Source organism: Corvus kubaryi, unplaced genomic scaffold, assembly GCF_017639235.1.
Source record: "Corvus kubaryi isolate FWS band 111438036 unplaced genomic scaffold, C.kubaryi_AGA036_p1.0 74, whole genome shotgun sequence".
Lineage (NCBI taxonomy): Eukaryota > Metazoa > Chordata > Aves > Passeriformes > Corvidae > Corvus > Corvus kubaryi.
Genome location: NW_024582061.1, coordinates 12,710,816 through 12,735,097, shown reverse-complemented (window position 1 = coordinate 12,735,097; position 24,282 = coordinate 12,710,816). Strand labels below are relative to the sequence as shown.

General features: G+C 42.2%; 1 protein-coding gene across 1 annotated transcript in view; it reads left to right on the top strand.

The window, feature by feature from the left end:
- The window catches only part of NUAK1 (NUAK family kinase 1), a 47,158-nt gene that overhangs the window by 9,239 nt on the left and 13,637 nt on the right, over positions 1-24,282 (top strand). Inside the window, exon 2 of the mRNA XM_042050671.1 lies at positions 13,973-14,093. Coding sequence (XP_041906605.1) covers positions 13,973-14,093 — 121 coding nt within the window. The remainder of the gene's footprint in view (positions 1-13,972; positions 14,094-24,282) is intronic.

Below are 24,282 nucleotides of genomic sequence, written 5' to 3'. Positions count from 1 at the left end.
GCTTTGCTGTTGACACAGAAAGGTTAAATCCTTTGCACACAAGTCTGACAGGGGAAGACAGCAAAGCATTTGTTAAAGAAACAGTTCCAAGGCACGTGTTCAGAGCTGTCACTTATTTGCATATTTTTGCCACTCTGCACAAATCAAGCGTTATGGCTTCCCCAGCAGAGTGCAGCTCAGGCAGGAGGAGCGAAGGTGCCTGGAGATACCTGGGGACACCTGGCGTAGAGGATTCAGCAGGGCAGAGCTGCAGGCTGTTGTTTTGGTGTGAGGAAATAAAATAGCCTTTGGGAGGAGAAGAGGGGAGAGTGCAGCCTTCCCTTCTGGTGCACGCTCTAATGCCATGTGGCCTGGAACCTGGAAAATTCCTGTAAATACCTGCTGGAGGCAATGCAGGCTTAGCTGACCTGTGTAGGGATGTAACTGAGAGACATTCACATTGCCCTCTTGGGAAGATACATTTTTAATCAGGACTATGCATGAGGAATAGCATCCTTCATGCTACTTCCTTTGTCATGTTTTTATTCTCTTCAGGGTGCCAAAATGAGGTGAAATAATTAAATGGTGATCTGTGGGTTTAAGCTCCAACTCCTGTAGGAGCCAGTTGTTACAGCTATGCTTTGGACATCCAGGAGGTGAGTGGTTTCCCTGAGGTTCATCCAGAAAGTCTGTGGTGGAGCCACGGGGAGAACCAAGGTCAACCACAGCTCTAGCACTGTGCTGAGCTATTCCTTGTGTGGGTATGACCATCTTAGGAAAATTGCTCTTAAAATGAATGTCCTCTTCCATGGCTATAGTCATACTTTGCAGGGATGGTGCCAATTTTTCAAAAGCCCACCATCTTTTGTGCCTTGGAGACAGCTCACCACTATTGAGGACCACTTGATACAACTTGGTCACTGTTGTGTCAGCACAGCCTGGGAGGAATGAGGGCCTTTACCTGGACTGTGCAGTGCATTTGCATCCAGGCCAGAGACTAGCCATCCTTTTCAATTACAGGGTTTTTTTCTGTGTACAGTTGGAGAGTTTTCTACTGGGCTCTCTATTTCAGTAAAACAAAGTATTCTCCCATTCTGTCTGACATTTTATTATGTAAACGCAGTATAAGGGAACCTGAGATAGGCCTTGTTGTGGGTTTTGCATTGCTCACAAGGAATTCATCAGGGAGAAGGATTTCATGCTGTACTTCAACCTCCTTCAAGCCTTTCTTGGATGAAAGGAAAACTCTGCAACCGTGAATGTAACTGGTTATCATTATTGGATGTCATTACTCACTCACTCTGAGCATAAAACAAAAAAATTGCATCCCCTGTTATGCATGTGGGTAAAATGCTGCTCTCAGTTGCATTAACACTTGTAAGCTGAAGAGTCGAGTTCGGCCCTTTGTTTCCATTGAAATATTTGTTTAACACAGGCAAGGACTAAACAATACACTTGAAAGCGATTTGTGTTATTGTCTGTAGAGCAGAGCTTGTATTTTATGAACTGGCTGATCATAAAGACAGCATAAATCATGTAAAGCATTCTCATTTGCTTTTTCTTTCTTTTTTTTTTTCTTTTTGCAGATGGGGCTTGTAGAGTAGAGTTGCAGTCAAATGTCTGCTCCAGGATATTTTAGTTGAACTGTGCAAGTCCATTAAACAAATGTAATGGATTTTTGGAAAGAAGTGCTGCGTGTTTCAAACCAAATGTTTTACATAGAGAACATCTGGTTAGTTCTGGGTGTTTGTATGTAGAGCACATCAGACAGCAGCCGTAGTGAGTTCAGCTGGGAGGTTGCCTGGGATGTAGTTGTAGGATATGACAGTTCAGTTGTTATGGGGAATAATTCCTATGAAGTATTGCCATAAACTGAATGTTTGGCACAAACAGCTATATCTTTGTTTTACTGCACACCCAAGTTATTCTTCTTATCTGCCCAGCAAAACTCTAAATGCTGTTTAAATAACCCAGTAAAAGCTGGCATCTCAGAGCTGTATTAAAGCATGCCTGAGGAAGGGAAATGAAGCTTGCTCTGTTTTCAAGGAAGCGCTATGGATTTCTGCCATGGGCAATGCAGTGCGAGTGAGCGATGAATGCAACATGCGCGAATGGTTTGTGGGGTTGAGTTGGAAATGATCAATGTTCCACTGGTGTTGCTTTGGGCAATGTGAAAATGCAAAACCGGTGAAATGCATGTAATTAGCCTGACATTAGAGTTTATTGGGGCTACTGGAAGAACTTCAACCTGGGTAAATTAGTAAGTCTGCTTTGGCTTCACAGCATTGGAAATAATATACTTCCAAGAAATGTGGGAAATACAGAAAAATGTCTTATTTGGGAGTTGGTTCTTAAATTATTTCTGCAGTTAACCTGAGGAATGCGTGGTTCAAATAAGATTAAAGTTGTAATTTCCAGAGTAGCAATGCAGCTTCCCCTTTCAGGATTGTTTAACTAAATGTTAAACAAAGTGGGTTAGGCAGTCTCTTGGTCTGGTCCCTTGTGGACAGCAATGCACATTATGCAGCACTGCTTTAATAGTCCTGCTCGGTCTGACATGATTTGTGGTATTTGCTGAGATGAGTTTCTGGACTGAGCAGCATGAGAGGGAATTGCTCCTCGCTCTGAGGAAGGGGGTATGTCCAAGTCTGTGCGAAGGTCATTGGCAGGGTGAAGTGGGAAGCCTGGGCTGCTGTTGTTACACTACCCAACAGCTTAGCTTCTGGCAAGGGGATCCCAGAAACATGAGTTCTAACTCTCGCTTGTTCAACTGACTCCAGCCAAAACACGTGCCAAAAAAGGTGTTTGTGCGTGTTGAAGAAGGGGGCAACAGTCCTGGAGCTTGCAGGGTCTGGGGGAGTTCTTAGGCAAAAGCTTTCCATCCTGAAAAATAATTGCTTTGCGCTTTCTCCCCTCCAAAGCTAAGTCTCCTAACTACTTAGAACAACTGCCTGCAGTTGTGAACTCCTCTTCTAGCAGGGGAAGCTGAAATTATGCATTTAAGGCTGCAGAATTGCTGGATCACCAGCCACTTAATTGTAGGAAAGCGTAATTTATTCCTCACCCTCTCACATCCATTCTAAGCCCAACTGGCTGCAGGGAGCAAGAGTGTTCCTGTTCCTGTGTTACTCTCTCCACTGAGCCATTAGGGTGGCCCTGGTGATTTACTTTCAATAAATAGAAGGGAACAACAGGAGGTTCCTCTACCTTCAGGGGTATAAATACGTCTCAGAAATCAGAGACGGATGGGGAAGAAATCTTAGCAAACTCCTTTCCTCCCGCTGTAGTAATTCCACCACACTTGGTCATAAATTGTAAGACGGTCCCTTCCCAGAAGGGACCATTAAATAGGTAATGTCCAGGCAGAACAATGTAATACTGAAGCAGTGCGTTAACAAAAACAAATTTAATATTGCAAAGCGATCTGTAAGCCCTGGAGCAAAATAGTCTGGGTGAGGCTTTGATACATGATTGCCAATCTTTTTGTTTTCCGAGAGTATTTTTCCAGATAGGATGTGGGTTTATGGTTTGCTAGATTCCCACCAGGATGTGATGTTTATATTTTGATCCACCTTAGATCAGTTTAGAAAAGTATACTAGATACAGGTGCTTCTGATAGTTCTGCATCATTAACCCTTCCATCTGTGCTGTTTAAACACATCTGTGCACCTTCATATAATTCCTGTGGCCCACCATCTTTGCACAATGAATCCTTGCTCATCAGTGTTAATCCAAAAGACTAAAGTCTGTAAGTTCAGCTTTAAAAGTCTCTCCAGACTTCAAAATTCCATTCTGTTAATTAGGAATTTGAGGTAGTCAAACAGTATGGTGTTGGGTTTTAATGAGCATCGTGGTGCATGAAAGTACAGACATTTCTTTTTAAAAAGACTCTTCCCAAGTTTTCCTTGTGCTATTGTAATTCTCATGGTGAAATAGCACTTCCTTTTTTTCTCTGAAGGACTGCAGAACCAGAGAGCAAAATCAAAAGATCCACACAATACCAGCTGACTTCACATTTGTGGTGGAAGAGGCATTGTAAAGATGTGCAAAGGTCTCAGTGGTTCTGAGGTTTCTCTGAACTTACAGAAGCTTCAGTGAAAAAAAGAGAATAAGCCGAGTTACATTTATTTATCCACAGCTTTCTCAGGCAGAACGTACCAATGAATGAAAATGTGCTGCGAGGTGGCTTCTTGGGAAAAAACTGGTTCTAAGAGTTCAAACAGTGTCTAACCCTCTTCCTTGTTTAATGTGAATTACAGCCTTGCACTGATGTAGTACCTTTCGCCTAAACCTGTAAAATCACTTTAGAGACTCTGGTAACTGCTGAGGTTACCATTATTTAGCAGCACATTGTAACAGTTTGCAGCAGTTGCTTAGAGGGTGTGAATAACCCCATTTCCAATTTAAATTATTGGAGGAATTACAGGAGGCTGTTTAGTTTTCAAGTTGGAACTAGATCCAGGTAACAGGGCTTTATACCTGTCTTCTTGAGAAAGTCATAAAGGGTTTTTTATAACAACATAGCCAAGATCTTGGTTTTGTGTTCCATCCCCAAATTGATGCCTTGAACAGTGTGTGCTCCTACTTTGGAGGATTACTTCAGTGTGGTTCACTGCTTATTCACAATGAAAAAACAACATTGAATTAAAGTCCCTCTCTGCTGCCTCAGGTTAGCATTTTGCATTACATCAGCAGCTGTGGTAGCTGTGAGATCAAGCCTCAAAATTACTGTGAAATCTATCTTCCAGTTTTTGGAGAGTGGATCTGTAATACCCATGTAACATTGAGAACGGTAAGCTTGGGGCTTGTGAATTCTTTCACTCCTCTTTATCCTGACTTGCCAGTAATTTAATTAGTGCTAAACAGTCTGCACACAGACTTGCAGAAGTTAAAAGACTGACTGACACAGGATTTGCTTTCAGTGACTTTTCCTCTTTTGCACATGTGCTGGATGGAGCTATGCTGTGTTTGGAAGTTGATCAATAATGATTGCACAATTCTAACCTCATTTAAACTATGATATAAACAGACATGATAGAAACGGATGCTACCAGTTTTTTTCCTGCTTTAAAGTGAAGTCAGCGCTTTTTTTCCTGCTTTTTTCCCCCCTCCTTTTTTTTCCCCTTTTTGGTTCCAACAAAATTGTAACCTGGAAGAAAAGCAATTAGACTTTGTGAAATCCCAACTCAGTGTAGCATTTGGCTTTAGTAAATGTGGAAGCCAAAAATAAACATCTGCTTGGCAACTTCACTAGAAGTTAACTGTAAATGCAGTTTTCATCTTTTCAGTGAATGTGGCATTCAGTGCTGGTTAACATCTATTAAGGAGAATGATCCATAGTTGAGGCTGTAAAGCATTTTTTTCTTCTTAATTACAGTTATGAACATCCATTGCCTCGGGGAAATCCCTTACCCCGGTTTCTTTCCAGATACAATTTCTTATGTGCCAAAGCATGAACTTTTCTTGAAAGTTTGAAGGTAGTTGGATGGGATATTTGTGAGTTATTAGACGTTGGAAAGCAGATGGTCTTCCATCGATCTGTGCATGATATGGAGGATATGGAGTTACATTTAGAAGTGTATTAGAAAAAATTTAAACAGAACTCTTTTCTCCAGGAAGGTGAAGTCTGCAGATGATAGGGTCTCTTCCAGGATGCCAGACTAGCCTTGGGCTTCAGTACTGACAGGCCACAGCTGCAAACATCTTTAATAACCTGGTCACGTCAGATCTCTGCTTTTTGACAAATCCTCTGCAACGTCTGCTCCTACCACAGCAAATTTGTTTTACTGTGGATCAGGGAGAGTTGAAGTGGATGCAGATTTGTGGTAGCATGCTATTGGAACAGTGGCGAGGGGTAAGAAGGGGCAACTTGAAGCAGCACTATGGGAAACACATCATTATTGCTAGGGATGGTGGTTATTTGTAGGATCTTTCTTCTGGAATTGAACAGTGCTATAACTTGGGACTTCAGTAATGTGGTGTAAATAACTTTCGGGAAGGGAGAAGTTTTTTAGTATATTTTTGACATACATGGCTTGAGGCAAGGATTCTCAGTATTGAATGAAGAAAGGTCTGCCAGGGAAATTTGTCAGAGAATGCATGGTGTAAATATGCCAGGCTTTTTATACATAGATGAGGGTAGCAGGTACCAGACAATGAAGGGATGCAAGTTTCCCAGTGAGGCAGTAGTTACTCAGGAAATGTGCTCACAAATCTTGATAACAAACACCGTATGCGGGGGTGAGGAAAGAAGTGGAGGAAGGGTGTTGATGTTCCTCCTGGCACCCACTTTATATATGTACAGTATAAATGTGTTCATCTGGTAGCTTCTACTGCTCATTAAAACTTGATTCCACAGACATCTTTCTCTGTGAATAAAAGGGAACTAGAGAGGATATATAATTCTCTTGCTGAGTGTTCGTGAATAGTTAATTCCTCTTCCTCACTTGGTGAATCATCATTTATGATATGATAGCAGCAACTATGTCCAGCAGAACTAGAAAAGGAAAATTAAACCTGAGGTAATCGTACCTTCATTCTCCCAGAGACAGTGGCACATTGTGCCTCAGCTTATGCATATAGAATTTTGATTTAACATTTATCACACCGACTTGGGACTTCTAGTGCCTTGGCACAAGAGTGAGTTTCTCTACAAGTAGTGATATCAGCTTTGGTTTTTATAAATATAATCTGTCTGGTACATTGTGAAGAGGGGAATGAAACAGGGAGATGCAGATGTTTGCTATATGCTGTTGCCATGCGGAGTGGAGCAGCTATAAAAAATACCTTTACCTCATACAAGCACATAACCTGAGAGGTGCATCAAGGCACGTGTATCCTTGCCCTTTAAGTGTGCAGCTGCTGGCTTTGCAACAACAATAACAGTGTTTTGTCCTTGGTAACATCCATGACATGAACAAACATGTGATGAAACAAAGTAATGAGCAGAAGCTGAGATTTAAATCAGCAAAGGCTCACTTGGGTGCAGATGGCACTGGTTATTGCTTTGAGCAACTCCCTCGATTACTGCATAGTTTGCCCACGTATCAAACAACAGAGCTGGGCTCCTGATAAATAATTAATAAGGATTTTGTTGAATGCTTGTCTCCCAGGCAGTATCACCATGGAGATGATCTGGCTTTTAGGATGTGAAAACTAACAATCTCCGAAACAATGGCACTGTGTCAACCTTACTCTTTCCCTGAAAGGGAGAGCTCTCAGAGATGTGTTAGCAGATTGCACGACGCCAGGCACTAATTTTGCTTACACTCACAGTGGCCTTTTGTCCCAACTTTTCAGTGACTGCATGAAATGTTTTCTGTGACTGTGCAGAAGCTTGTTCCTAGAATTACACATCCTGCATGATGCTCTTTAGTACTGCATCTGGCCCAGGGTTGGAGTCTCCAGGTAGCTTTTTTTCAGCAAATGGACACAGCAAAGATATAATCATGTGGGAGGAGGCTTACAAAAAGAAGTCTTCATAAGAATACTCTTGGAGAGCCCTTTGGATGCTTTACTTCCCTGTAGGAATATCTGTCCATGGCTCCTTCTTCCCACCTGGAAGGTCCAGAGGCCAGATAGACAGTTATTCAGCCCATCCCCTGCCTTTCCTTTTTCTCCTTTGTGCAACTTCTGGAAGTGCCATTTCAATGCAACTGCATTATCAGCATCCCCCTCCTTATCATTTGATTGCAGCCACCTCAGGGACCACACAATTTCATAGCTTTGTTTCTTTTCCTCTTGGGTTGGTGATGTCTGGGCCAAGAGCCATATGCAGAGACTCCCCTGGAAAAAACATTATATGGTGCCAGACTTTATTCTTTCTTGCTTGGCTCTGTGGAGCTGGAGAAAGAACAATGTACCTTTTCCCTCCCCACCCCCAAACATCCTCCGCTTTCCCTTTCTCTTCCTCCCCTGGTTGATCAACCTATTCTTTACCTCCACACCCCATTGGCCCTTGGCACGTTGCACTTCCCACCTTCGAGTCTCAAAGAAAGGAAGCAGAGCTGTGAAACCGGCTGGGCTCACCCACTTCCCATTGCTGGGTGGGGATGAATTTAGTTCACAGCTTTCAGAAAGGAGAGGTTTATGTGTATTTAACCTTCCCCTCCCTCTTCACCCCAAAAAAAAAATTTAATAATTTTCTTTAAACTTCTTTTCTGACACATTGCTCAGTGGCAACAAGCTGGTTTCCCTTTCTCAGGGAACTTCACTCTCTGTCCTGATGCTGGTTTTTTGACTCTCGACAATACTATTGCAAGAGCCCATTGGAATTTGTTTGAGCATGGGTGGTATGTACCAGTGCTGGAGTCAGCTTAAAAGTCACAGCCTCCCTTGGTGGAAAAAAGCAGTTCATATCTCACTATGGTCCTAAAAATAGCCTTGGTAGATAATAGAGAGTGGAAGATTGTTTTCAATGGGTCTGAATGTACTGCATGCAGGAGTTGCTGGGGAAGGGTCAGTGGTTTGTGGCATTTAAGTAGTCAGGCTCAGCTACAGCACTCACCAACTTAAAAATCTGTGACTGCACTGTGGCTAGTTCTACCTTTGTTTATATTCACACAACTCAGCTGGAAATGAGGCAAACTTAGGTTCATTAGATTAAAACAAATACATGAACCAACTTCCTGAAATCAAGTGAAACAGATTTTCCCTTTGATGAAAATACAGCTTTTTTTTGGCTCATGCCATAAATGATGATGCCAGCAGTGACTCAGCAGACATGGAGATTTAATATGGAAATGGGCACCTACTGCCTACCATGCCCTTTGCAAGATGTTTAGACTTGGAGATGCTTTTCTGCACGCAGTGGTCTTGATCAGGCTCTGCAAAAATAGATTCCACCCATTTAACTCTGCTAAGAGGCCAAGAGCTTGAGAAGGAAGAAAGACATTCTCTCACAGATAGGACTGAATGTACAGAAACCTTTGCAACTGTCATACTTTTGAAGTATTTATAGTTGAATTCCAGTTATTTGTATGAAACAAAAGCAAAGAAGCACGAAGTGTGTTGGAAAATACTTTATAATCTCCCTACACCAGTTCAGAGAGTGAGTATAAATCCTCTTTCCAGCAAATGGAAACCAGTAATTTATTGCAGCCTTGAAGAAAGCAATTTATTTCTCTACGCTTCCTGCCCAGCACACTCTGCAAGCTGACTCACGAAGGGATGGGAAGCCAAAAGCTGTGCTCCCTCTTTCCTATCTGCTTCTGGAAGGCAGAGCAGCTATGAAGCTGGGGCTGTGCTTGTGCAGAGCAGTTTGGAAGCGCCTTGCAATATTACAGGCTCACAACCCCTGCTTTCTCTCCCTTGTGCCATAGATTTTGGAGAGGGTGTTCTCTTTACCTGCTTCTGAGCAGAAACTGGTACCAGAACTGGCAGTTCAGGTGGAGGTGGTTTCATCCCTCTGACCCCACATGTGGGACCATGCAGCCATCAGAGCTGCAGAAGATACTGGGGATGGTTTTGGTGCACACAGCCAGTAATGAGCCTCAGAGGGAAACATCACATGGCCGAGTTTTGAGCTGTGACCTTGGTGCTTATGCATGTATTTAACTTTGCATGTGTGAGCTGTCCCACAAAAGTCAAAGGCCTGCTCACATGTGTGAAGTTAGGCATGTGCTAAAGTGTTTTGCCAGATTGGATACTGTGTCTATAGGGGCTTTGGGTGAACTTGAACCTGTTTTGTTGGGGTGAGAGGCTTTAGATTTCATTATTAGGAATCTGATATGTTACTCTCTCTGAGTGCAAGGTCTTGGAGTTATCTGAAATTCTCATTAAGACAAGAAGCTAGGAAAAATACAAATTCCTCCACTAGTAATGTTACTAAAAATACTATAATTAAATTATCTAAGTCTTAAACCCAGTAAAATATATTGAGAAAGCATGGTGGAGGTAAAAGTACAGTGTTTTGAGAGTACCGCAGGGACTAACAGCGCTTTCTCTGCAGATATTGAGATGGAATATTTGGAGTAGTTAATGTAGCTGATGTAAAAAAGCATGTTGCTTTTTTTGTACTCTTGATTCATAGGCTGTGACCCTTAATAAATTTTGATGTTGCACACAGTGAAGCCACTGCTTTCAGAGAAAGCAAGAAAGCAGGCTAGAAAAAAAAGAAAGAAAAGGACCTTAAGAATGAACAAACAAGTTCTTTCATAATGTATTTCTCCATTGACATTATTTCCTATTATGCTGAAGTTATTCAGGTTCATCATGCAGCAGTCCTGTAAGCGGGGTTTAGAAAAATTGAGCCAGCTCTGTCTGGTGTTAACAGCATAAGTGCACTTTGAAAATGTATTTTCTGGAATATATTTCTGAAAGAAATACATTTCATGGAAGAAGTTACATTATTGATACTTTAGAATACCGGGAAGAGAGGCTTGTTTTACAGTCCGACACCGTAACATACAGCTAGGGGTCTTATTTTGCTCAGAGATATGAAAACAATGGAACATGTAATAAATACCTAGAATGCAATTGTGATTTGTAATGTTTCTGTGAAATACTGAATAAAGCCCAACTGGGATGCTTTCTTGTTTGTGTTGGTTTTTTCACGTCTGTAGACTTGAGCCCAAGTATTCTTGCTGACATGGTCTGAGCAGACTGGTGCAGGTAAAAGACACCTGACTGGCAGAAATCCCCTTCTTAGAAGGGAAGAGCTAGAATGAATTCTGTCCTGCTCCACTAATCCTGCTTTGGGATGCCACCTCTGACTGTGACAATCTGCTGACACCGATCACTCTCTGTTTGGCCTTTCGGACCAGGTCACCAGCAAGACTGTGCAATCCTGGTAGCCTTTGAAATGTGGAATTTATCCACTTGGGGATTGTACAGGCCATCAGGCAGATGGCATGGGGTGAAAAGTGTTTGTTGAGATGCCTTTGAACCTTTCACTTTCCTGATGCCCTTTTTGAGGAGAAAAATAGCAATTGAACATGAGGAAAGGTATCAGAAATCATCCTTTAGTAGCCAGATGGTTTGTTGAACAAGGCACTTCTGTGGTGTATTGCACAGTTTGGGAGGGAGAGGCAGGCAGCAATTTCTGAGATGCTATTGTCCTTGTTTCCTTTAGGAGTCATGTTGGCTTTCTGTTTCGATTTCCTCATCTTCTGAAGGCAGATAAATTGTGCTGTTCCACCACTTGCCTGTCAAGCCTTAACTAATAAATGGCTACAGCTTATGTGCTGTGCAAATAGACAGTGATAATACTTTGTTAGTGCATGTGAGTAAACCTTACTTACGTATGAGTGCTTGTACTGGTGACGTACCAGGGGCACTGCCTCCTGCACAGCGCTCTTACCGTTTGTCAGGATTGCAGGGGATAGTCTGACCGTGGGCAGGTGGGTGCTTGGAGCTGCCCTGGCTTCACTGACACCACTGGAGTAAAGATATTTCACACCTGCCAATTGTCTTTCCTTGTTTCCAAGTGCTGGTCACCATGCTCTGAAGAAACTGAGTGAGGGAAGAGAAAGTCTTGAATGTTAAAACCCAAGAGATGTGTTCAGCATGTATTCTTTCCTTACATTGGGATGAGATGTTGCAGCCTGGATGTCACTGAGAAAATCCCAAGTACTTTGGCTGGGTTCTTGAATTCTACCCCTGCAACTGGGAAGTGATGCTTTCAGGAGAGCTTAAGTACCATCTTTGAAATTTGGGTAAACTTCTAGGAACAGCCTCTATAAATTAAAGTGCCTTAACCACTTTCCAGCATGGGCTGTGAGACTGTAAACTCTCTGGTCCTGTTACAAAATATGTTCCCAGGCAACACATCTGTTTGCATTAGAATATTAATACAAACATATATTCATAAAGTGCCACGACACTTTTCAATCACATTTGCATTTTTATACCTAAAAATATGTTTTCTTATATACAATTATTCCACAGAGGCAAGTTGCAGTAATTATGGGTAGATGTGCAAAAGTCCTATATGTGGAGCACACAGTCAAGTTAGCAGGAGATTGGCATGTCCTCTGGGCTGCCGTTATTACTTTACCAGTCGTGAATGGCGAAGAATTTGCTCCCCGTTGTATATTTGACAATGAAACCCTTCTTAAATTCTTCCTCAGAGCCAAGTACAAGGCTGTCTTTTAATAAAAAATGTGTTTTTACCCATGTCTATATTTATTTCTTGCAGGAATGCACGTACTGCTCCAAGAGCCACCCACATCCTTCTGTATACAGAGTGTATTTGCATTTGCAGTCAGTCCCAGTGCAAACGTGGGAAGGGGAAAAATCCAGTGTCATCTTTAGAGCTGGTTGCCTTTTCCATCTCTAGAATTACTTGGAGACTATCTTGGTCACTCATTCAATTAAGATCTGTTGTATTACCTTTTCTAGAAATATGTGCCATGTAAATAAGACTGTAGCTATGCTGTTACTTTTAAAATCTCTATTCCAAATATTTGGGTCAAGAGGAAAAAAAGAATGGTTTTGGTTAACATGCAAATCGTTTTGTCCCTTGTCTTCTTTTTGTTCTGCTGTACCAAGGTAGGGAAGCACTTGAGCAAGAGCTTAATTTTAAGCATGTGCAGCAATCTTTGGGAATTCAAGGGTATGGGGCATGTGCTTAATGCTTTTTTGAACAATGTTGCTTTTCAGAGTTGAAGGCTTTGTAGGAAACCTGATCCTTTAAACTGGCTCCTGTTTATGTACATTTCAATTTTATAATATTGTAAGTTTTTCTCTTCTTTCTTCAATATCCTCAATGTTACATCATGTAATGAAAACAGTACTGGTCATGCCACTTGCAATTACTGAAGTAGGCAGTGAATTTTTTTTTTTTCTAGAGTAACTAGGGAAATAACATAAATCATAGATTTACAAAGGTTTTCCCAGCAGAAGTCCACAGTAGTTGGCTGCAAAGAATGACACAAGTTTGGTTTACCCGTAAAAGGGTGGTCATCTCAGCAGGTCAGTGAAGTTCTTCAAAGAGGTATTGTTGATTTTAAGCTAGCTGATAATTTATTCCCTGAACTCTAGCTTAAAAAAACAATGCAGGGTAAATATTGAGTATAATAAAGGCCATGCTGCCATTCAGTATGCACAATGCCCTCACCTTCCCTCTCTCACCAGCTTCTCTACATTGTTGCCTTCTGCGTTTCTCATAGGGCATGAGATGACCTCCACGATTATTTATGGGGGTGTTCAGATAAGCCCTTTTTTCACAGGCAACATACATACACACAGTCACAAGGACTGTTATAATTTGAATTTATATTGCAAGTTCAGCTATCACTTCCTCTGTTCCCACCCTGCCTTTTGGAAAGCTATCCAGTTACATGATATGCTTGTAAAAAAGCTTGCTGATTGAGGAAGGATGCAGGAAGGATATGGTTTTGCAGTGATTGCGTAAGTGTTGTGTAGGACCTGAAGCCTTGGGTTTATATGAGGACGAGTTTAGATGTGAATTTCAAAGATTTATTTCTTCTGATTTTTGAATAAGTCATAACTCCTGAAGAGTTTGCCTTCTTTAGAGAACCATGGACTAACCTGTGTTAATGGGATCCTTTATGTATTAACATGGATATCACTACGTAATCGGCACCCTGGATTCCCTGCCCCTGTTCTGTCAGAGATCTCAAAGTTTTTTCAGAGAAATTGTCGCCAGAGTTTCTGTTCAAAATTGTCAGATGCAATCATGTCTTAGCAAATGTACTTCCCATCAAAATCTCTTGGGGAGTTTTACCATTTGCATAAGGAGACTGCTTAGGCTAGCCCAGAGATCATTCCAAAAGATGCTGTGTTCCCCCTCAGTGAAGTCCTAAGACCTGAAGAGCCCAAAACTTCATGTCACTCATTACTGTAATGAGAGTGTATTTATTGCTATATGGTGAGGGAGCTGGAGCATGGAGGTTTGTATTTTAAAGGTTTGTTTTGGTCATTCCATGTTCTGCCAACATCTAACATCTGTATTTATTTTTTGAACTCTTCTTAGTGGATTAGATGCATCTGTTCAGTTCCAAAAATAATGCTTCATTTCCTGAATTTATAGGTTGCAATAAAATCCATCCGTAAGGACAAAATTAAGGATGAACAAGATATGGTTCACATCAGACGGGAGATTGAGATCATGTCATCCCTCAGCCACCCTCATATCATCACCATATATGAAGGTTAGTGAATGTGATTTTCCTCTCTGACTGCTGTGTTACGTTCTTGCAGACCTGATGTTCATGTTTCTTGAGATCGTGCACCAAACCAACCCCTACTCCTTGTGTAACTCATCCCTTACCAACGAGACTGCCTTGAGCCTTGCCTTCCCTCTGAGCTACCAGTGTTTCACAGATGCATAACCCTTTGCTTGGAAGAGCTTCTTCTTGTGTGAGTTCGCTGTGTTGATGGCAGGTGGGAGATGGTTGCGTGTATCACCTCACGTCCTTGCTCCCTCTGGACAGCTCAGTTTCATTTCACCCTCACCCATGAACCAGCCTGATGTCTGTTTCTGTTCCCAACCCCTGAACCAGTCCTCGTTTGCTTTATTTTCCCTGGACTGCACAGGACTACTCTTATCTGCTCTTTGGAACAGTGGCGAGGGGTAAGAATTGGTAGGGTCCCTTCCCTACCAATTAGAGTTGCTAGTTCTGTCATTGCAGCTTTTCCCCCTGAATCCCAGCATGCGCTTCCTGTCCACCTCTGCACAGTTTCCTGTCAGTCTGCTGGCTGGCTTATCATTCCTGTTTCCTTATCCTGTCTTCTCCCTCTACCTCCTTTCTTCCTGGGACACAGCTAGGAAGATTTGCCGGTTTATTTATGTCCCAGCACTAGCTGGGCGGGTCAGGCCATGTATGTGCTAAAAGACGCCAGCCAAAAGGTCTGTGCTGCAAGGAGGGAGGCTGCGTGGTGGACCTGGAACATGGATTCCAGAGGTTCAGAGGGACCTGGGTCAGGCAGCCTTGTCCCTGGGGATCACCCCTTTTCCTCCATGCAGAATGGGAAGCCTGAATGTAGCCCTACACATTTCCATAGCCGTGAGGTAAATGCAGAAGATGTTTATGGCAGCTCTGCTCTGAGAGTTGATATGACTGATTAAAACAAGGGCTGTCTTGGCGTACTGTTACACTATCGCATATTGAGTTATTCAAAAGCATGTTCTTGTACTTGAAAAGAGATGAGTATCTGTCTTTTTATTGAATAAACTCATAAAAGGATCTGGAAACAGAAAAGGGGAGGGATGCTGTGTCAGCATGTGGGTTGCAAATGGAACAAAAGTTACTTCAAATGTGGACGGGAACTCAGGAAGAAAGAATATTAAGCATGCTGTGGTCCTTTGACCAATTGCCCTTCTCATCCTTACTTTAAATGGTTTTTACTGAGTTAAAACATTTTGTAAAAGTGAAAAAGGTTACAGCATTTTTAGGAATCAGAGACTAAAGTCCTGTGGGAACAAAACTTCCCTCTCTGGCCCTGTGGAGGGAGGAGCAGTGCTTCTGCAGCAGAGCCAGTTGAGCTCCATGATGGAGAGTTCATCTTGTCAGAGGAGAATGAGCACCTCTGTCAGGTGCTGGTGTGTTTTCCAAGCAGTCAAGAGTCAGTATTTGGCCTGTAGCAGCCAATGCTGTAACTTAGGTATGGTAGCACTGGGAAGATGTGTGGTTGTGCAGCTGAACCTACAGGAGCTGCCCAGTGGTGAGGGTGTGAGCTCAGGGACCCTTGAGCATGTGCTTCACTTGAAGCTGAAGAGTACTTGTAGTGAAGTTAAGGGACTACATGAAAGACTGAAGTATTTGTATCCTCTTGAAGTTGGATTTTAAACACATAGCTGTTCCTCTTGAGTGATGCATAAAGAGTGATAATATTGCTATCCCCTGACACAAAATGTTGAAGTCAGTAAATCCTAAGAGATGGGCCAAATCTCACCAAAATTAAGCAATCCAACATTTCTGCAGTTGGTGTATGCTACAAGTCTAGTGTCCCTTTCTAGTCAAGAGAGATCAGCATCTTCACAGGGTGGTTGGCTCCCTCCTGGGAGACGTTTTTTTCAGGTAAGTGGGATAAATGACATATTGGAGGCTCCTGTTGGAATCTAGCTGACTAACTTAGATCAGATGCTTAACTTTTAAACTGAAGACACTCTAGAGATATTCTACTGCTCTCTCACAAATTTTTACTGTAGGTTTTCAGACTGCCACTGCACGTCTGACAGCTCTCTCAGTAGGTGCCAGGTTGCACAGATACCTAGCATGGACAATGCTGGCTCCCTGTAATATCTTCGAAAGCTCTTTGTATTGCATTTACAAACATGTGTTTTCCTTAAGTAGGATCCTTGTTTAGGTATCCTTTTGACCTTCCTGCTAATAGCAATTAACCTCTGAATTTGTCTACTTGATGTAAACACAAGCTTATCTTTTTTATTGATACCAAGCAAATTCGGATGTGTGGAAACAAAGCTTTCCAGTTTAGAGGTACTTTTTTGTAACCTAATCAAAAGGCATGTACCTTGCCCATTACTGCCAGGGCAGATGTACAGTTGTGACTAAAGAAATTCCATCCTCTCAGCAGGGCTGTAATTGGCAATCTGTCGAGTGTGGCTGTGAGGGAAGTGCTCTTTAAGTGACTTTAAACTCCTTGAAGGGGACTGGATAAACAAAGTTGGCTTTGCTGGCAGTGTTCTGATTTCAGCACATAAATTTTAGTTTATAGAATAATGCCTCTGTCCATTCATCTATCTGTCTCTCCCCTGCCCCTCGCCCTTCCTCTGCCCTATTGCTTTTTTGCCTTGAAAACTCCAGGATTTTATAATAAAGCCTTTAAGAGCTAACATATTTTTCCAGGGGTAGCTTGAGTGCAAAATCTACCTCATCTGGCAATACTTTATAAAAGTTAAACCAGGGAAAGAACATTCTGCAAACATTTGAACACATGTTGGGCCAATCATGAGGGTGAAGTTACACTTGGTACATTTAGGAGTGAGCTCTTGAGTCTTTGTAGTGTGAAGTACAGTTGTCTATGTGACTGTTTCTGTGCTGAAAGAGTTGTCTTTGGTCAGCATAACCATACAGAAAAGTCTGCCCGCTTGCAAAATGCACTTAAAAATGAATAGACTGTTAGCTAACAGAAATAGTTTACTGAAGATCTTCCCTGAAGAATGAATAAATATTAGGATCAAAATTTGGTGCCAGTGGAACATGATGGCATTAACGTAAACTAATAACTTCAGGAAAGTGAGGGCTCGAGTGCTCTGCTGAATTGGGGCCAGGATGCTTATAAGAGTGCTGGACCCTTTGCATTAACAAGGCACAAAATATGGATCTCCAAAGTCAGATGCACTTCTTACTTTTGTTTTCTACGTTGCCGTTTTGGTACTCTTAAGAAAAAGCAGAGAGATTCTCCATCATGTGTCTCCCAGTCCACAATGGCTTGAGCTAGGTTGCATGCTTAATCAGGAGACTGGTTCAGCTCTGCTTTCAGACCCCAAAGACAATGGGAGATAATCTGACAGTGTGTAACAGCAGTGGCATAATATTCCAGGATACTCACTGCACTTGCCAAATACGTGTTCAATCTCGCATTTTGTGCCAGACTTCGTGCAAGAAAACATAAACACGCTTGGTGTTTCACACACACACAGGCCTGTCTCCAGTGTGGGGAGCTGTGTCAGTCAAGTCACCACATCATCAGCAAAACCAGCTGCACTGTCAGAAATCTGCCTATGTGGCAGCTGTTAAGGTGTGTGGCCATGAGCCATTGCTAGGGAACTGCATCCCTGCAGCAACACCAGCTCAGACAAGTGCCCCCCGCCGTCAGCTGCGTGTACACCTCGGGGTGGGGCAGGCAGCCAGGGGCCAGGGTGGCAAAACAGTCACCTATCTCAGGCTGTGACAGTTCAGAGCAGTCCCAGCCTCTGTCCCAGCCTCTGCTATCTCCTGGTTTTCAGACATAATCAAAACAAACTTTGGTGCCTAATGACCCCACCCCTTCTGTGTACAAAGTACCTGAAAAAGCCACAAGTCCATTAAAACATCACGTGGGTGACTGGGCTTTAATCAAGAATGTTGGAAGTTGGAAAGCTGGAATGATTCTTTTTTTTTTTTGCCAAGAGAAAGTACTTCAGCAGTGATACTGTTTAACCACATTTCTAATTGATTTCCTCTAATTATGTAGGCTTTTGACCTTCGAGTGCTTTATTCTCATTGTTTTCAGTTGATAACATCCAAGAACATCAAGTAATATTTCAAGTGTCTGGAGATACTAATGAAACAAGAATAAACAAACTTAACTCTTCAGTTACCATACCCCAGCTTTATGAATTTCCTGTCTTTCAGGGTGATCACCTAAACAGCACTTCATTGGACATGACATAAACTCAAACATGTGAGATCACTGGCAGGTCCAGTTTAAATGTCAAACTGATTGCCAGCAGCGATGAAATTTACTTCCATCTTCCCATTTACACAGTCCTACTGTAGCAATGTAAATATTTGCTTGTCTGAAGTTCCTTGACAGTTTTAATCATAATTTAAATAAAGGGGAGTTAGCTCTTGTATTCTTTGCTGAAACAAAGACAATTAGTGTAATGTTATTGTGGCCAAATTAGCAGCTGTCATTTTTCCTTCCTTTTAAAGAGCAAACCATCACAATCTGCATATCCTCAGTCTTGCTCTTTGAGAAACAACCTCACCAAGGATAATGGTTCTCATTCTGATTTAATCTCCTCTCTGGGGAGTAAATTATAGCATGCTGTCTGATTTAAAAAGATTATTGCAGGATCTTAACTACGTTCCTTTAATTTAAAAGGAGATACAATTTGGCTGAATAAGGCCATAATTTAGGAAAACAATTTAACACAAGCATAGCATTAAAACACATACTTTATATCTTGGTATCTTCAATTATAATTAAGCATATGCATAAATTTATGTGTATGCATATAAGTGGTTTTCTCATTGGACCTGGGATATTTTCATGTCTGCTGTATGCTCTCTTAAAAAGAGTAAAAAAATACTACCACTACTAAAAAAACCAACTAAACAAAAATTATGCCAAGGGGCTGTAAAGCAGTCAAGAACACAAAAGCTGAATCAGGCTGAATTTCTAAGGTGAAAGACATTTTTCAGTACTTGCATGTCTTTTTGAAGAATAATTGAAGCCTTATTACAAAAGTGAGGTAATTGGGTCATACATGAATTTTCTGAATGAAAAGGTTATTCTAGTCTGCATCTCCAAAATTAAAAACAAACTAGCTTGTTCTTTTGATTTGGCTGACCTTTAATAAAAGAGCATTTTGTAGCAGTGGAAAGGTACTTCTGTCTGCGGCTGTTAGGAGAGTAATAAAAATACCGCTGAATGGAAAGACACCAGATGGAAGGAATGTCAACATACTGGAACTAATTTAGGAGATTGCTCTGATAGAGAGCAAAGGCATGAGGAGAATTCAAATGGTTCCAGTGCGAAGAGATTGGCCGCCCCTCTTAAACTAACAAACTAAAATCCTTACCCCAGGGTTACATGTAAACCAAACTGGAATCAGCCCACAAGGAGGTAGACCTTTAGGGGGGGAAAAAATCCACCCCCCTCAGCACTCACTCTGACTTTAGTATTCTACAAGCTTGAAGGAAGGGCAAAACTGCCTGCTTTTTTTTTTATTTTGGTAGTAATTAAGTCCAAAGTGAACTAATAGAGAGGCGTACAATGTACCATTAAATCTTTCTGACTGATGTTTGCAAACCATGCCCATCTGGGCTTCCAACAATTTTAGGGTGAAGCACATCTTAGCAATGAAGAAATGTGAGTATGCTCATTTGGTGTCAGACTTGTCCCATGAGTTTCAGAGGAGGTGACTTTGGTGTAGCTAAAGGGAAGAATTTGGCAGTAGGGTTAAAAAAAAGAGTGCTGATGAGCAAGAGGTCAACCAGCACTATTTGGAAAATGGAAGGCTGTAGATACAATTTCACAGCCTCTAAATGGAAATAAGTGGAGAGATTATATGCAAGAACTATTACTGTAGTAGAAAAACCTGTAAAAGAGGGACAGATTATTCATGTTACAAAATGTACTTTGTCTCAGATGTGTCTTTGATAGTGAGGAGTGAAATTCTTTCCCAGTTCCACATTTATGTTCTTTAAGGAACTTTGAAGTCAGCAGATTTGGGTTCAATTACCAGTCTGGAAGTATAGAATTTTTTTCTGTCACTTTTAAAAAAGAAACAAACACATTAGAGTTAAGGGTGGAGTTTAAAGAAAAGTTGTAAGAAATCTTTGACCACTGTATCTTAAGCACCCCTTGCTGCTTGGGTTCCCAAGGCTTTTGGAGTGACCAGACCAAGCCCAGGCAAGCTTGTAGCCCCTTGGAAAATGCTGTTTCTCCACGTTGCTGTGGCCAATGTCCTAGTACTTTGCTCATCTCCTGGGGTTACAATCACGTTGTTCCTCACACCTTGAGGTTCATGCTGTTCCTGCTCTTGGTTCCTGATGTGCTCTCACACTGTCCCTGCTTCCTCCCCTGTGGCCACATAAAGTGTAGTCATCTCCGAAGTCAGTCCCTCAAACAGCAGGCTCTGTCTGCTAAGGAGTAGTAGTGATTTGCAAGCACTACTCTGCAGCAGCACTTGACCACTATGACTGAGGCAGTGCAGCAGCCCTCCTGCTACATCAAGGTCTTGCTGCAGCTCTCCATGTAACTCAGGTTGCAGAGTGGTGAAGATAAACACAGTGGCTCAGAGATAAATGGTACACAGCCCATAGCAAGCATTTCTCCTGCTGCCATCCCCTCTAACACGTGAAGCTCATGGCTCGTATCTAAGCAACCCCCCATCTTGATTTTTGATTGACAGGCCATCTCCCCTGCTATCTATATCTGGATGTTGATACTGACAGTTCTCCACTTACCTAATTTGGCCAGCCAATTACAGAGTATTGATGGTTTGAAAGAAGCTAAAGCAGCCCCACCTCACTTGTACATGGCCTCCTTCCCTTTACCTTGCTCAGGGTTGAGGAGCAGGCTTGTATGACATGGCCATCCCAGAAGCAGCAAGCTTTGGGAGGCTCCTGGGGTTCAGCATCCTGCCAAAGCCATGCTTCTCTATTGGCAGTAGGTGCAGCCAGGGTTCAAGCACACTTCTAGGTGGGGGTGAGCTTCAGAATGAATATGCAGTAGGATGGAAGGTAATAAATCATCTGCAGCAAAAACAAGGAGTGAACCAAGCAGTCCCAGAAGCTATATGGAGGCAACCCATCCATCATCAGCCCACAGGTTACAGCCCAGGTGCTAACAGGGCAGTATATTTACTACCTCATTATTCTTTGCAGTAAGTCAATCCAGCCTTTAATTAATGCCCTCCTCTCTTCCCCCAGCCATTGGCCACAAGGCTTTCTTGAGCATATGTTTATAAAACTACACGCTGTGCTCAGAAGGGAAATTCAGAAGTGCCTGTGTGAAACCTGCCTGACATCCTAAATACTACTGTGAAAATTCATGGTGCACTTGGCTGATGGTTTGAGATTTGCCAGAATACCACCTTGTCATTTGCCTGATAGTCTTGACCACTGAATTCCTCTTCAAGGTTGTGTGTGTGTATAGACATAAATCCCACTGCCTTTCAACCTCCTCTTCTTTCAGCAGCACCTCTCATTTTAGATTTTTTGTCTGCTGTTCAGTTCCCTCTTTGCAGGAAGTAGCTGTGTGCCCACTCATGAGGTTCAGCTGATACGGTGGAGGTGCTCTGAAGTGAAATGATGCAGTTATAAAAAAATACCTCCCTACTCACCTCTGCTCCTGGGTGGAGAAACAAATTGCTGTTTAATTCTGTAATCGTTCAGCTGTGGTGATGGTGAGGAGGCCTCTGCAATGTCATCTAAGTTCAAGGATAGTTTCCCTCTCAAAATTCTCCCTTATGAAGAAGAATGTGCTGGTAAACTGAAAGCCAGATGTGAGCTACTGGAACGATTATGTTCTCATTGATTTGAGTGTGGCTTTATGACAAAAATTTGAAATTTGGAACAGGGATTTATACTTTCCTAAATTCAGCTTGATGGTGTTATCTCAGTTTCCTAGTGGGTATAAGAGAAAATTTGAAATGGAAAGTGCCTTTGAATGCACATTTCTCCAAACCAAATGCTTTCTGCCTCATTTCTATAGAAATGTTGTAAAATACATCTGGATCAGGACTTCTTTTACTATGGCAAATTTGAGTAAAAAAAAATTAGATTTTAGAATTTAAAACTTCGGAACATCCAGGATGATTTGAGAAAACTCTTAGGACTGAGTAATGAAGGCAAAACTTTAATAAAAACACAGCCTGGAAGAATACTCTTATCATGTCAGGGCTGTTATTGCTGTTACTGTCATCAGCAGAACTGAACACCTGGTAGGGCATCAGCTTTTGGGGGAGTGGGGCAAGAAGAGCCAAGGGCACATGTGCCTCTGAGCTGAAGGTGGTCCTCAGCTGGAACTGCTTGGGATGTGCATTCCCATGAAAGTGCACTGAGATCGTTTGTGCCATGTGGCATCTTCACTATATGTGCATGATACATGCATGTATTTCATGATAACTCATGGAATCAGCTGGGGTTTTGGGGGGATGTTGTTGTTGTTGTGTGGTTTTTCTGTTTGTTTTGAGTCAGATCTCTTATATAAGAGCATTTTAAGTGATTTGTTTCAGCTTACTAAAACTATTTCTTTTTGCCTTCTTAAACAAGCCTGTACCTAACAAGCCTTTCTGAGCTTAGAGAAATGAATATGTGCATTACTGTTTTATTGGTAACACATCACAGCACTTCCCTCTATGACATGGGGCATGTTCAGTTTTTCCCAGACAGTATCAGTCTGTCATTCTTGGAGAGGATACTGTATGTATAATCCATCCAGAGACGGCTTTTCCAGTTTCCGAAGTTTATTGCTAATGAGGATGCACATAGGATGTAATCGCTGGCAGGAGCCTCTGCTTTGGGGTACAGTGAGGCCAGCAGACAAGTAAGCAGCCAATTTTATCTGGCTGTTTGCTCTCCCTTTTATCAGAGCTGTTTGGCTGGGGTTCAGGGGTGTTAGAGTGAACTGCAGAGGCTTTGGCTTGTAGATTTGAGTGACAAGGTGTGAGAGGACATGAGACAAAGCCTAAGAGAAGCAAATATCTGTGTGTTGAGAAAGGCAGCTTCACATTTCACTGCAAAAACTGAAGCTTAATTCTGTTTTTTTAAATCACCAAAGACCACTGGCTGAGCTTTGATGAAGAGATATAGGAAGGCATCATTACAGTAGGGCTGATCAAAACGGTGTGTAATAAATCCTTTAACCTCATTAATTTGCATATGCCTTGCTGCCAGTGTGACCAGTGCTGCCACAGACAAAAAGAAAAGGAAAATCACCATGTTTTCATATAGCAGAGGTTATTTATGGCAGGTGCAGGAAGCTTCCAGTGAGTTGCAGTGGATTTTCAGTGACAAAAGAGAACTATCCAGGACATTTCAGCAATTCCAGACTATTAACAGCCTGCTTTACTAGATTAAATATTAGTTATCTGCCATTCACAGTGAAGTCCTTGACAGCATGTGACACAGCATACTCTGGGCCCCAGAGAAGAGTCGGGCTGTGATGTGTATTAGATGCATTTTCCTTGCTCTGCTTACGCTGGAGTTGTGCATTGCTGCCGGCTCTGCGCAAGCGACAGAGGATTACAGCACGCAGTCTGTGCACGTGGTGGGACATATGGTAGGGGCAGGAGATAAGGAAGCTTGAGGATGAGCTGGGTGCATGAGATGGGGTATAGAGCAACACTGACAGGAGCTGTACAGTTCTGGAGACGTTGCAGCCAGGTGCTCATGCCCGCCATGCTGTCGCACAGAGTTGGGATGGAGGAGGACACATCTATCAGTTCACTTGTTGGATTTTGGTGGTAGGTGAAAGCCAACCAACAGTCATTGTAAGCCAAACGGCAATCCTGTATCAGTCACTGAAGACAAGAATTCATTATGCCTTCTCTTAACCCTTTCCAAATGATACGAGGGCTCCAGTTTGCTTCTGTTCTCTGGCCTCAAGCGGGCTACTGGTACAAGGAAGTCCCTGCTGGAGCAGGAGCTAGTATTCATGTGTTACTGACACAAGTGTCCACCTCACCTCACCTCACTAAGATAAGTTGACTTTGCCACTCTGTGACCCCATACTATTTGAGACAAAGAGTTTCATGTAGCCATGTGAAAGAGAGGATAACCTCAGCTTCCTTCTCTTGGTCTGAGATGTTGTAATCTTCCTCTGGTAAAAAGTAGCTTTGAAACTTGATTTTTGCAGTGGGATTGTGAGTACATCTTCCAGGCTGCAGTGGTGGTCAAGCATGCGTTCAGATATCCTGAGTCTTCTTCACTCTTCAAAGTG